Source organism: Schistocerca americana, chromosome 2 (genome assembly GCF_021461395.2).
Source record: "Schistocerca americana isolate TAMUIC-IGC-003095 chromosome 2, iqSchAmer2.1, whole genome shotgun sequence".
NCBI lineage: Eukaryota > Metazoa > Arthropoda > Insecta > Orthoptera > Acrididae > Schistocerca > Schistocerca americana.
Window position 1 is genome coordinate 704,636,096 of NC_060120.1, and position 13,684 is coordinate 704,649,779.

Genomic DNA, 13,684 nt, shown 5'->3' on the forward strand with positions numbered 1-13,684 from the left:
TGATACTGCAAAGTTAATCATTTAAATATGTCACCTAGACAAATGTACTCGAAAAATTTCTTTACTCTGCATCAATTACTTTTCAGTGTTGCGATTTTTTTCCGTTAATTTATTTGGCTTCGAAAGGAACAGCTTTTTCGACGGGACGTTAGACCTTATCAAAATCTCTCATACTGTACACTAGCACCATAGGGTATCTAGCGACGAGAAACGACTATTCATCTGAAAATTTGGCATTTAGCGAATTTTTTTGAAGTTCCCCTCAGCACGATTTGGCCAGTATCGTTAATGCCTATCACGACTCATGTCCCAAACGGTTACATGTTTGCTTTACAGCTATGCCTCCCAGAACCGGAAACGAACGATATTCACACAACTGGGAAATATTCTGTGTGTCCCAAGAGCACTGCGTCATTAGATGGTACTGGATTTTGCGCATCCTTTATTTGAGGCAGAGCTCTCTTGTGGTTGTTGTGTATTAGTCTCAGCGCACCAGTAATAACAGGCATGTCCCCAGTTTTCTGTGTCCAGGCCTTTGTATTTCGGCTTCCTCTGAGCCTTCTTCGAAATGACACATCAATTAAGAGACGCGATCTTCTATCTTCTGGTCATATAAGAGTATCAAGTTTTGTGGCTCTTATAGAACAATCAGTATGTCTCGGTTAACCTTACAAAATTGTGATATGCCCAGCAGTTACTAATGTAGGTGTGTATTTGTACTATTTATTGGAGACGTCCGATTCTCCAAGGGCTCTGTATATCTGACGGTGAGGATGTTAACACAGTTCATTTTGGCTCTTCCCATTTATATCACCCTAGGTCAAGATTGAGCAGCTTAAGATCATGTGGTCAGTGGTTTAGAAGTGTATCCTCCAAAGTCATCAAACATCATCCATAGACATTCTCCCTGATTACATTGTCAAAGGTCTTAACTATTCTTATCGTTCAGTTTGCAAAGGGTGATTAGAAATACCTGGGGTATTATAGGATCAGTTGCCATTGGGAAGATAACAAATGCTACGTACTAACAGATGACAACCTGTGTAAGAACGCGCCAATAGAGTAGATAGTGTCGGAAGTTCCATGCGGCTTTTCGCGGATGATGCTGTAGTATACAGAGAAGTTGCAGCATTAGAAAATTGTAGCGAAATGCAGGAAGATCTGCAGCGGATAGGCACTTGGTGCAGGGAGTGGCAACTGACCCTTAACATAGACAAATGTAATGTATTGCGAATACATAGAAAGAAGGATCCTTTATTGTATGATTATATGATAGCGGAACAAACACTGGTAGCAGTTACTTCTGTAAAATATCTGGGAGTATGCGTGCGGAACGATTTGAAGTGGAATGATCATATAAAATTAATTGTTGGTAAGGCGGGTACCAGGTTGAGATTCATTGGGAGAGTGCTTAGAAAATGTAGTCCATCAACAAAGGAGGTGGCTTACAAAACACTCGTTCGACCTATACTTGAGTATTGCTCATCAGTGTGGGATCCGTACCAGATCGGTCTGACGGAGGAGATAGAGAAGATCCAAAGAAGAGCGGCGCGTTTCGTCACAGGGTAATTTGGTAACCGTGATAGCGTTACGGAGATGTTTAATAAACTCAAGTGGCAGACTCTGCAAGAGAGGCGCTCTGCATCGCGGTGTAGCTTGCTGTCCAGGTTTCGAGAGGGTGCATTTCTGGATGAGGTATCGAATATATTGCTTCCCCCTACTTATACCTCCTGAGGAGATCACGAATGTAAAATTAGAGAGATTAGAGCGCGCACGGAGGCTTTCAGACAGTCGTTCTTCCCCCGAACCATACGCGACTGGAACAGGAAAGGGAGGTAATGACAGTGGCACGTAAAGTGCCCTCCGCCACACACCGTTGGGTAGCTTGCGGAGTATAAATGTAGATGTAGATGTAGAACAAATAGGGGCTCAGAGTTGTTTCTGAAAGCACACTCAGGGAGAATATGTGGGCCTAGGGCACCTACTTGTTTCAGATGTGTTTGTGGTACTTGACGGTAATGGTGTTCAGTGATTTATGGGTAGCGTTAAATTATTTTCAAACGACGTCGCACTTCTTTTGTTGTCAGTTGTTGTCCAGCTACAATTTGACGAGTCTCTTTCGAGATGGCCTATTGTATGTGGAGGAGAGCATGGAGCTCAATGTGTCAGACCAACTTGCGTGAGTAAAGAGTGGCTCTAGTGAGTTAAAGTAGATTGCCTAAATAGGCTGGATACGAAATTTGACGTCGAAACACGTTTGAAGGAGCCTCCGAAAAACAGTGATTGACCACTTTCAGGGTTACGTTTTAGGCCAACTATTCTCTCATTTAATAGCTCCTTTCTGTCACCAGGCGGAGGAACACTGTCTACAGAAGAGCAAGTGAGCAACCTGAACGCAAACTTTGAGGAAATTGTTGCCTGTGACATACGACTACCGACGAGGGAAGAACAGTTGGCTGCCGCTCGTTCCGTCAAAGAATTCTACTACAACGGCAGCGACATCACCTTGCAGGAGAACTACACCACAGCTCTGGTAAGTCACAAACACTGAAACTTCGCATTATCTTTTAAGGCTTACACGATATGTCCCAGAAATGTCGTGACAAACTTCGACGGGTGCAGAAGGTGTCTTGAGGAACAAATGGAGGATATTTTAAAGGACATGATATTCGCCTTTGGCTGTAGAAATTCTACATTGGCTTATGACGTCCTTTAAAAAATTCTACATGGCTATGAACCCCGACCATGAGAAGTTAATCAGACAGAAATTAATCAGACAGTTCAGTGTCCATAAACGTCATCCAACGACTCTACAGAGCGTCGAAGTTACAGGCTCCAGCGCCTGCCAGCAGCAAACGTGATTCTGTACGCTTAAGGAGCGTAGGTGGAACATCTCGCAATGTTGTTTGTTATCCAGCGATCGCTACTGATTGCCACGATCGCCAGTGGAGAAGATGGAGTTAGCTGCTGAACAGATAGGCATTTTATCATATGAATATGATGCTCTCTTGCGTTGATGGATGATGGTTACGGAAAAGGGTTTCCACCTGTGCTTTATTTTTCCCCTCTACAGCAAAAATCATTGGAGATTTTAGAGGGTAGATATTTAGGGGCGGCCTAGTGACAGGTGCTGGTACCCACAACATCGATGCTTTGTGGCGTCGTTTGATGCTATCCTCCCTTTGTTCCATAAGACACCCTGTACAACCCCTCGAAGTTCCTCGCAACATTTGCGGGACACCCTGCATAGGCTGTCGTACTACCACAGCTCTCTTGTCAGTATTACGTAAAGGAAACAGAAAGCAGAAACAATGAAGGCAGGAAGAACATCTCGCAGACGGATAGTATTTGTGTTGTCCCAGATTAAGTAACGATTCCATAAAAATTTCGAAAAAGTTGGAAAAGTGGAAATTATAGGAACTAACAGCCTTATCTAGAAAGCCGAGACACTTTCTGAAACAATGTGTTTTGAAGTTTGATTCTTTACTTTCCGGAATTTTGGTTTATTGTACAGTCGCCGAAGTATTGCACTTGATCTATAACATTTTATCAGCGTCTGTCGAACTACATCATCACAAAGTTTTTCGGCCCAGGCATTCCTTCAGCTTTGAAAATAAGTGAATGACACTTCTTGTCACACGTTCCAAAATATCTCGTAAGAAATTCAGCTACATTTCATGCAAGCTATGCACATTGTACAGCGACGTGTTGATCTGCACTAAACTAGCTATTCGCAACAGCACTTCCCGCCATAACTGCGGGCACAATGCGTCAGACAAGTTCTTCACCGTGCTGTGGAAAAGCAAACTGGTCAGTTTACAGCATGACGTGATGGAAAATACAGAAGAATTTTAGGGAAATTAATCCTTGCTAATTATTATATTTTCAAAGAACAGCCGCAAATGCGTGCTATATATAGACTGTGAATAATACCTCTCAGCAAAAAGAACTATCAAGAAGAAATAAATATGATCATCAGCATAGCACAAAACTATAGATAAAACAGCACCATAGTAGACAAGCTACAAAGGAAAGTACTCGCAGAAGGCAGCAAAATTAAAAACATTCCATAAATACCAAAACATAACAATAACAAATAATGCACATTCATAGCAGAAATACATCCATCAACACAAAATGGCAAACCATAACATACCACAACCATTTCACATGCAACGTTAGTAACATCTTCAAAAAACATAATATTAGTACATACTTATAGACAAATAGCACAATACAATAGAAACTAAAAATTGTGAAACAAAAGGAAGAGAAATACAACAAAAAAATGGCTCTGAGCACTATGGGACTTAACATCTGTGGCCATCAGTCCCCTAGAACTGTGAACTACTTAAACCTAACTAACCTAAGGACATCACACACATCCATGCCCGAGGTAGGATTCGAACCTGCGACCGTAGCAGTCGCGCGGTTCCGGACTGAGCGCCTTAACCGCTAGACCACCGCGAGAAATACAACAGTTCAAGAAAGTATGAATAAGGGTCTAGGAGCGCTATTCGGAAATTAAGGAACGATCGGTCGCGAAATGGAAACCACATTGAATTTTTGTTGAGCATATGTGTTGGGTTGTGTCTCTAGTATGCCTGTAGATAGCGTCTCTACGCTCTTCTCAGTTTAGAGCGCACAGTGAGTCTAGAAAATAGAACCCGGCAAGCATGGGTTCCTCTGAGAGATTTCGCCTGATTTGACGCGACCCTACATAATGTGTCATGCATTTTCTTATTCCTGACAATTCTCGACCGAACACTACAGGGGCAATAGGGGCGCTCCTGCAGCGTTTTCGATGGGTAGTGTTTGGTCACTCACCGTAAAGCTCGGATTTACCTTCCTCTAGTTTTCACCTCTGCTCACATGAACCGCTGGCTTTGAAGACAAAATTTTGGCACAGAAAACGATCTTAAGTGCAGCGTGAACTGTCGGAAAACACACGCAGCTGCCTTGTATGACGAGGGTATTGAAAAGTTGGTGTAACTCTAAGTCTGAGCGGCGACTACGTAGAGACGCAGCTGGAGAGCGCAGCTGACTGTTGCACATCAAACGGTTTTGGTTTTCACTATGGTTTCCATTTAGCGACCTATCGTTCCTTCCCTTCCGAATAGCCTTCGTAATAGCCACGACTCTTAATGTATTGGTATGATACAAGAATTTTTAACACCAGGAACAGAGAAAGTATAAAGGGATTGAAGAATGTATGTACCCACTCCACATATGCAGAACATCTAATAGAAGGCGATCGCATCACACTAGGATAAAAACAAATACGTCTATATTATGCCGTAAGAACAAAAGAAAGGGAATGCTCACTTTATGGGAAGAACATTTCATACAGAGGGCAATCAATAAAAATGAAAATTTTCTTAGTGACCAAGAGAGAAATAACAGAAGAACAATATTCAAACTAATTCACAGCTTATCATAAAAAACTACACACCCCCACACCCCCGCCCCCCCCTCTGACACACACCCACACACACACCCACACACCCACACACACCCACCCACCCACACACACACACACACACACACACACACACACACACACACACATATGCACCCACACCCACCCACACACCCACACACACCCACACACCCACACCCACACACCCACACCCACCCACACCCACACACCCACACCCACCCACACACCCACCCACACACACACATATGCACACACACCCACACACCCACCCACACACACACACACACACACACACACACACACACACACAAACACACACACACACACGCACAATGTGTCCCACTGTCCACCTTCCTTCCATCTTCACCCCAACACTCCATTCCACTCCATTCTCTCTGTCTACAGCTCGCATGATCCCTTTTAAACAAGTAAACAAGAACATGTGCAGTGTGGTGCAGAGTAGGTTATGTGCAAAGAAGTGTTAAAATGAGAAATATCAATTGGAAGAAAAATGTTTTATGTGCATTTAGTACATGTACATCTAGAACAATTTATGTATGCATAAACAGGACACAAAAAATGAAATTAAGTAAAAAAACCTTATAGTTGTAAATAGAAATGGCTATATTGAAATGAGCTGCTAAGAATCACTACAAATCTCTTATCCCAAACTGTAGGTTAACAATTAAATAATTTTGTTTGTGTTATAGACCAGTGAAGACGCCTAGCATGAACAGGCGAAACATGATTGGTACACAGAAATAAATTTAGGTGTAAAAGGCGGAATTTTTCTTATCCATATATTAAAACATAACTGAAATTAGCAACTAAGAAGAAATGTCTGCAAATACCACTAAAATTGTTACAGAGAAGTTCGTAAATACTGACCAGTGACAAAACTCGGCTTTCATGACAATGTCACTGTTAACAAGTCATTAATAACAAGAACCAATAGACGTTGATCTTTAGGCCCGCAGTGACCGAGAAGCGTTATTACACATCTATTAGACAGTATGTGATGACTTTATGGACAGTTGAACTTAAGTTCTAATCTCCCTTTATATCATGTGGCGCTTACCTGGTTCCGTTTATTTTTATCTGCGACCAATCGATGAAAAACAGGTGAGGGCATTGATGAACAACTGAGACAACAGAGTTCTTCCATCGCTGTGACAACAGTCTGAAATCGTAGGTTTCCTAAATAAGCATGATAGTAGCTCTGCCAAAAATTTAAAGAAAACTATGTCGTGGCTTAAGTAAATGTGGTGTGTTTGTAAAAGTGCCTTTCCCAAAGCGCCGAGGTGAATCTCACCTACCAAATTCGAAATGAATTACAATGCCGGTTATACGGCATGTAAATAAACCGAGAAATCCAGCATCATCTGTTAGCGTTGAAACTCCCTGGCAGATTAAAACTGTGTGCCCGACCGAGACTCGAACTCTGGACCTTTGCCTTTCGCGGGCAAGTGCTCTACCATCTGAGCTACCCAAGCACAACTCACGCCCGGTCCTCACAGCTTTACTTCTGCCAGTATCTTGTCTCCTACCTTCCCAGCTATTAGCGTTATTTTAAGAAGAAATTAAACGAATCCTATATTCAGAGTATCTGGACTTAGTACATACTTTGCGCAAAAATATGTACCTCTTATTCGAAACCCCGTAATTGTCTCCCATTACGACGCATAAGTTTGAAATTTAACTAAAAGGAGCCTAAAACCTTCCCCTGTAATGGCGCAAAAGCCCGGCGCCCTGCGCCTTCACCCTCGCTCTCGGAAACGCTTCAAATAGCAAAGGTGTCGACACATGCGAAAAAATGGTCACAGCTAAGAAGTTCATGTGAGGATGTGAGGTAGATTAATCACGTCACATTGGCGCAAAATCTCATCACAATTCTGCCCACATTTCACCCACATTTCACCCCATCTTTCGATGCCTCTGCTGTAGAGGTCAGAACTGCGACTCATTGCGTCGAAATAATGCGATTTTCTTATGGATGGCCCTCTCGTTTTGTGCCCTCCTGTGACTTGATCACAGGCTGGCAGGGGAGGGTGTGTGTGTATGTGTGTGGGAGGTCAACATTGACAAGCGTGTAAATGAAACGGAAATGGGTCGCTCTATGACCCCCTTATTTAGCAACACCTTCGCTGCCACCTGCGTAACTTTCATGAGCACGTTGAAAATGTAGCTACCAGATACTTCGACACCCTTTCAGGTGAGAGGTGCCTCGAAGCTGCTGTAGTGCCTGAGGGCAGGCAATCTCACCTAATGGTTGTCGAATGGGTTGCTTCCATTCAGGCGCTAGAGCAGCTGTACGAGGACCCTTGACCGCTTTATGCTTCACACGCAAGTCAATGTTGTCCCCCTTCTCCCCTCCCCACACCCTGGTTCCGTGATCACGGCACAGGAGGGCTGAAGAAGCACAAACACATTAAAATTTCGATGAACAGTTTTGATCGGTCATTAGGTGCTCCACCCTGTATCCCAGAGCAAAAACTGCTGTCGCACTATGCTCCAAATAGGTCAGATCATTTTTAGTGGTGTTTCAGTCCCACGTTATCCCTAGAGTTGGGTTCAATCGCCCATGGGGTGTCAGTAGTGCCGAGTGTTGTCAAGACTGTCGCTCTGTTGCTCAGCGCACTGTGATCTGTCGCTTTCGGCAGCGAAATGTGTAGGAGTCGACGCCCAAAGGGAAATGGTCCTTTCATTTGTGCACTTTATGTCACATCCTGATGGCTTTTGGTGTCTATTGTGAGCGGGGTGACGATCTTCTCATCATGTGACACGATCATGGTGGCGGCGTTGGGCAGAACTGTGATGAAATTTTGCGCCAATGTGCTCGCTTCACAGATCACACATGAAGTTATGAGCTATGACCTTCCTTTCTTTTTTTGCGACACTCTGCTGATTGAAGCGTTGCCGAGCCAGTTTCAAACCATTGCTTCACAGTGGGAGACAATTACGGGGTTCCGAAAAAGTGATATCTGCTTTCTTTTGGGCAGTGTAGCTCTCCACAGAAATCTAACGCTGTAATTGTAGGACAATGAGTTCCGCACCTTATTACTAGTAATGATGTTCTCTGCTGGACGAATAGCTATGGTTGTCCAGAGAATTTGGACACTCCGAGGATGTAAACATATTCGCATCCCCACATTGTAGTTATAGGCTCTTCAATCACGTTAATGTGACCACTTGTCAAAAGCCTGAATAACCACCTTTTGCAGCGAGTACCGCTGCGAGAAGTGCAGGAAGAGTAAGTGAGGTTCTGGAGGGAGCGGACAGCGACGTAAAGGCACATTCCAGTGCCGTGGCCAGCTGCGCTAGGTTTCTCTGTTGAGCATCGACGGCGCAAATAACCTGATCGAAGTGGTGTAACAGGTTCTCGATTGGGTTTAAATCTGGGGAGTATGGGGACTAGGGGAGTGCGATAAAATCATCATTGTGCTCGTGGAACAACGCTCGTACACTGAAAGTTGTGTAACACGTTACATTGTCTTGCTGATAGGTACCATCGTGCCGAGGAGAAACAAACTGCATGTGGGGTTGGACATTGACCACATGTATAGATGCTACCTATGTTGATCCATTGTGCCTTCGAGACCACCAAGGGAACGCTACGAAAACATTTCCCAGACCATAATCCTCCGACGATTGTTGCGGGTTATTTGCTTCGAGATGTTTTACGCCGTAAGCGCCAACTGCCACCTGTTTGATGGACTATAAAACATGTGTGATCTACGAAAGCAACCTGTGCCTACTAAGTCGACGTCCAGTTACGGTATTGGCGTGCGAATTCCAGCCTTCGTGAGCGACGAGCTGCAGTCAGCATGGGTTCATGAACCAGGAGCCTGCTGCGGAAGCCCATACGCAGCAGCGTTAGCTGAACGGCCGTTGAGAAGACATGTTGGTAGACTCTTGGTTCATCTGGGCGGTCAGCTGCTCAAGAGTGGCACATCTATTCGCCCGTATATATCTACGCAGCCGTCGTTCACCGCTGACATCTATGGTGCGTTGTCCACCACAGCTGCCTCGGCGCCTGCTTCGGATAGCGCCATTTTGCTATCCACGGTATACGTTAATCACGGCGGAACACGAACAGTTACAAACTTAGCCGTTTAGAAAATGCTTCCACCCTTGGACCGAAAGCCAATGATGTTGCCCCTTTGGAGATCAGAAAATTTTCTCCATTTATGTACCTTCCACTGCTAGTGGTGCTACATGCCGTATTTGAGTGGCTATTGCACGTTGATTTCAAACGCACGAAGTGGTAACATTAATGTGACTCAATTTAGTAATAAAATTAAATTGTTCTCGTTTCAGGATGCACTTTTGGGAGTTACTACGTTATTAATACGGGTTGTTCAAAAAGTCTCTCCGGAGTTCCTATGATTGTTAGCCGCGCATGCCGTATGCCACAGTGAATATACCGAAATGAAACTCAGTGAAATACAAGTTTTTAATTTATTGAATATTCATTTTTACTTACAGATTTTCACATTAAATGTTTGAAGTGTCCCCCCTGTTGTCGAATACACAATTTAATTCAAACACAAAATGTAACATTTCTTCTGCAACAGTAGCAGTGAAAGGGATATTGCAGTTTTCAATTCATCGATGGATTTCGGATGGTTTTTTTAGACAGTTACTTTCGCTGCACCCCAGAAGAAAAAGTCAGGTGATGTTAGGTCAGGCGATCGTGGAGGCCAGAGTCCCTCTGAAATTATGCGAGCACCAAAATCATCAGCAAACAGTGACATTGAAACGCGAGCTGTATGCGCGGTTGCACCATCTTGTTGAAAATAACCATTCAGTATTTCACTTAACACAAATACTCCCATGAATGGGTACAGAATATCACTGCAGTATCGTTGTTCGTTTATTGTTTCGTTGAAAATGATGGGACCCACAACCCGACGTCTAGAAATTGCAATCCAGACCCCTATTTTCACAGAATGGAGTGGTTCCTCATGAATACACAATGGATTTGCAATAATCCACATACGAGAATTTTGCCAGTTTATACACCTGGATAAATGAAACCACGCTTCATCAGTGGAAAACGTTTCATTAAGAATATCCCTCCCATTTTGTGGAACGAAATTTTTGAACCATTGACAATAACGTAGTCTCTTGCCATGATCAGTATTTTTCAGTTCTTACACGACTGTCACTTTGTCTGGGAAAAGTTCTAATTTCCTAACAACTGTGTGGGCCATTCCGACTCTAACATCGATTTCCTGGGCTAGTTTTCTTACTGACTTGTTCGGACTCATGGACATTTTATCGGAAATATCGAGTAGTTTATCATCAGAGAAAACTCTAGGACGACCACTTTTCGGTGTATCTGTCACTGAACCCGTACTTCGAAATTCGTTAATCAAATCTCGCACAGTATCGCGATGTGAGAGTGTTGTCTCCAGCAAAACTGACTTAAATGTTTGACGAACTGAAACTGTGTATTTACCGCCAGCTTTGAACACATGTTCGACTAAAAACACACGTTCTTCAGTGGTTAGCATTTTAACAGTGACAGAAACGAAACATACGAACAAAGGATCTAAACTTAAACGCTCACTTCAACACGTAACGACACACACCAACGATACTATTGACGCTGGGTGAGATAAACGAAACAGTGGTATGTTGGGATAGTCCACTTGAAGGGAAGTAACCAAGGCCGGCGAACAATCATACGGCACGGGCGGCTAACAATCGTACGGCACTGCAGAGAGACTTTTTGAACAACTCGTATATAGCCACTGTATAAACAGGCAAACTTGTTTTTCACCAACCGTGACACCGAAAACGATCGTAGCGGATACCGCAAATGCGAGCTAGTGCAATGGTGACAGACTCGGAGCAAGCCGGTTTGAATACCAATGATGGAGTAACTGTGTGTCATGAGTGTTGGGACGGCTGTAATGTTTTAAATTTACGTTCTTTCTTCATCCATGCAAAGCATTGGACACTTCCGATAGATGACAGATTGGCAGTGAACCATCAAAATGGCGTCTATCGAAGACACTATTTGGTAGCAGCTTGCTAGGATGCGGAAAAAGAAGCAGCGGTGAACATCGATAAGTATTTGTATGGTAATGACATAGTTTAGAGTAGTAGTGTTGGGTGGTGATAAAGATAGTTAAAACGCAAGGAAAAGCAGTAACTGAGCTCAATGATCGGAATGTCTTATCACAGCCACTACTCGCGACATCGTGAACGGCGCAGACGCCATTATTCATGCAGGCCGGCACAACAAAACTCGACAATTCGTTCTACTGCTTTTGGTAAGCATCGGATGTCTTGAATACTCAGAGGAATATTCAAGATGGGTTCCACGAATGCTCACATTAGAACTCAAGATTCAAAGAGAAAGTGTTTCATCTGAACTGTTGGAGCAGTTTAAGATCTATGCAGAAGCCTTTCTGTCACGCATCGTTACAGGTAACGAAACCTGGGTGCATCACTGGGCTGGAAACAAAAGAGCAGTCTCTGGAGTGACATCACACGCAGTTTCCAAGAAAAAAGCAAATTCAAGTCAGTTTCCTCTGTTGACAATGACAGTGTTTTGGGATAGTGATGGTGATTTTCTCACGGATTTGTTGCCAAAAGGATCACTCATTTATTGAGAGACGTGACTAGACGCTGAAAAAACTCACGAATAGTTTCTGACGTTTATTGTCTGAGAAAGAAATCTTGTTCCTGGCAATCAACGCTCGCACACAAGTCTCAGAAGCCAGGAACACAACGCAGAATTGGATTCGACATCACTGGCGTATCCACCCTACAGCCCAGACTTGGCACCATTGCTCTTCCATCTGTTTGTGACAGTTAAGCATTCTCTATGTGAAACACACTTAGAAGATGATGATGAGCGTAAATGACTCTGTAAAAACTGGGATATGGGCACAGGACACGAACTTTTACGAACAGCAAAAACCAGATCTTAGACAAAGCTGGTGTAAGGCCTTAGAATGTGGTGGAGACCATGTCAGGAAAAAAAAAATATTCCGGGTTATTATTTACTGAACTGACCTCGTATCAGTGTAAGTGGCATTATTCTTTCGAGACGTATTTTTTGGCTTCGGGCTGCTGTACAACCATAAAAATGGAGTTTAGCTGCCGGTATATGGTTCACATAGATGTGAAATTCAGACATGATATGGAACCGAATTTCTCTCTAATACCTGAGAAGGAACTTTTATTAATAGTTCGTGCAGCAAGCATTAGACTTCCACAATCACTGTCGGTTAATTTCTTAGGCCCTTCGTCGTGAACATTAAATTTAGCTCTTACGTTATTTTCCAATTCATAACGTCTTCGCTTTAAGTGGTTGGGTACGCGCGACTACTGTGAAATCTACCTGATTAATACCGAATTTTATGGACACCTACAGCCACAGTTTATAAACACTCAATTCTGTGCTTTGATTCATTCAGAACGGAAAGTTGTATATGAGGCTGACTCATTGGGCCTCCCGTTATTTACATTCCGACATGTAATTTGATGTCTGGAGAGGTTTGCTTGCCTAATATATCACCTACAAAGTTAAATTACGTTAAACTGACAAGATTATATTTTATTCAATAACAAGTATATTGTGTTTGTCTTTCCAACGTTTACGTTTTTCAGTTCTCTTCACACCTTTTCTTCGTGGAAGGGGTGGACACAGTTACCAGAAGCATGGCCCGCTATTCCTCGGAGCCGGTGTTTTACTACGAGTTTGCATTCAACGGCGCTCTCAGCCAGTATCCTGGAGGTCCAGGTAGGAGAAGCATGCATTACTGCGGCCCTACACTGAGGTGACAAAAATCATGGGACACCTCCTAATATCGTGTCGGACACTCTTTTGTAGGCATAGTGCAGCAGCTCGACGGGGCATGGACTCATCAAGCCGTTGGAAATCCCCTGCAGAAATATTGAGCCATGTTGCCTCTCAAGCCGTCTATTATTGCAGAAGCATTGCCGACGCTGGAGTCTGTGCACGAATAGACCTCTTGTTTATGTCCCATAAATGCTCGATGGAACCCATGTCGGGCGATATGGGTGGCCAGATCGTTCGCTCGAAATGTCCAAACCAATTGAGAACAAACTTCCTGGCAGATTAAAACTGTGTGCCGGACCGAGACTCGAACTCGGGACCTTTGCCTTTCGCGGGCAAGTGCTCTACCAACTGAGCTACCCAAGCACGATTCACACCCCGTCCTCACAGCTTTACTTCTGCTAGTACATCGTCTCCTACCTTCCAAA

General features: G+C 43.6%; 1 protein-coding gene across 1 annotated transcript in view; it reads left to right on the top strand.

Annotated features, from left to right (window-relative positions):
• The window catches only part of LOC124596276 (esterase FE4-like), an 85,278-nt gene that overhangs the window by 56,355 nt on the left and 15,239 nt on the right, over positions 1-13,684 (top strand). The window contains 2 exon segments of the mRNA XM_047135354.1: positions 2,352-2,533; positions 13,067-13,199. Coding sequence (XP_046991310.1) covers positions 2,352-2,533; positions 13,067-13,199 — 315 coding nt within the window.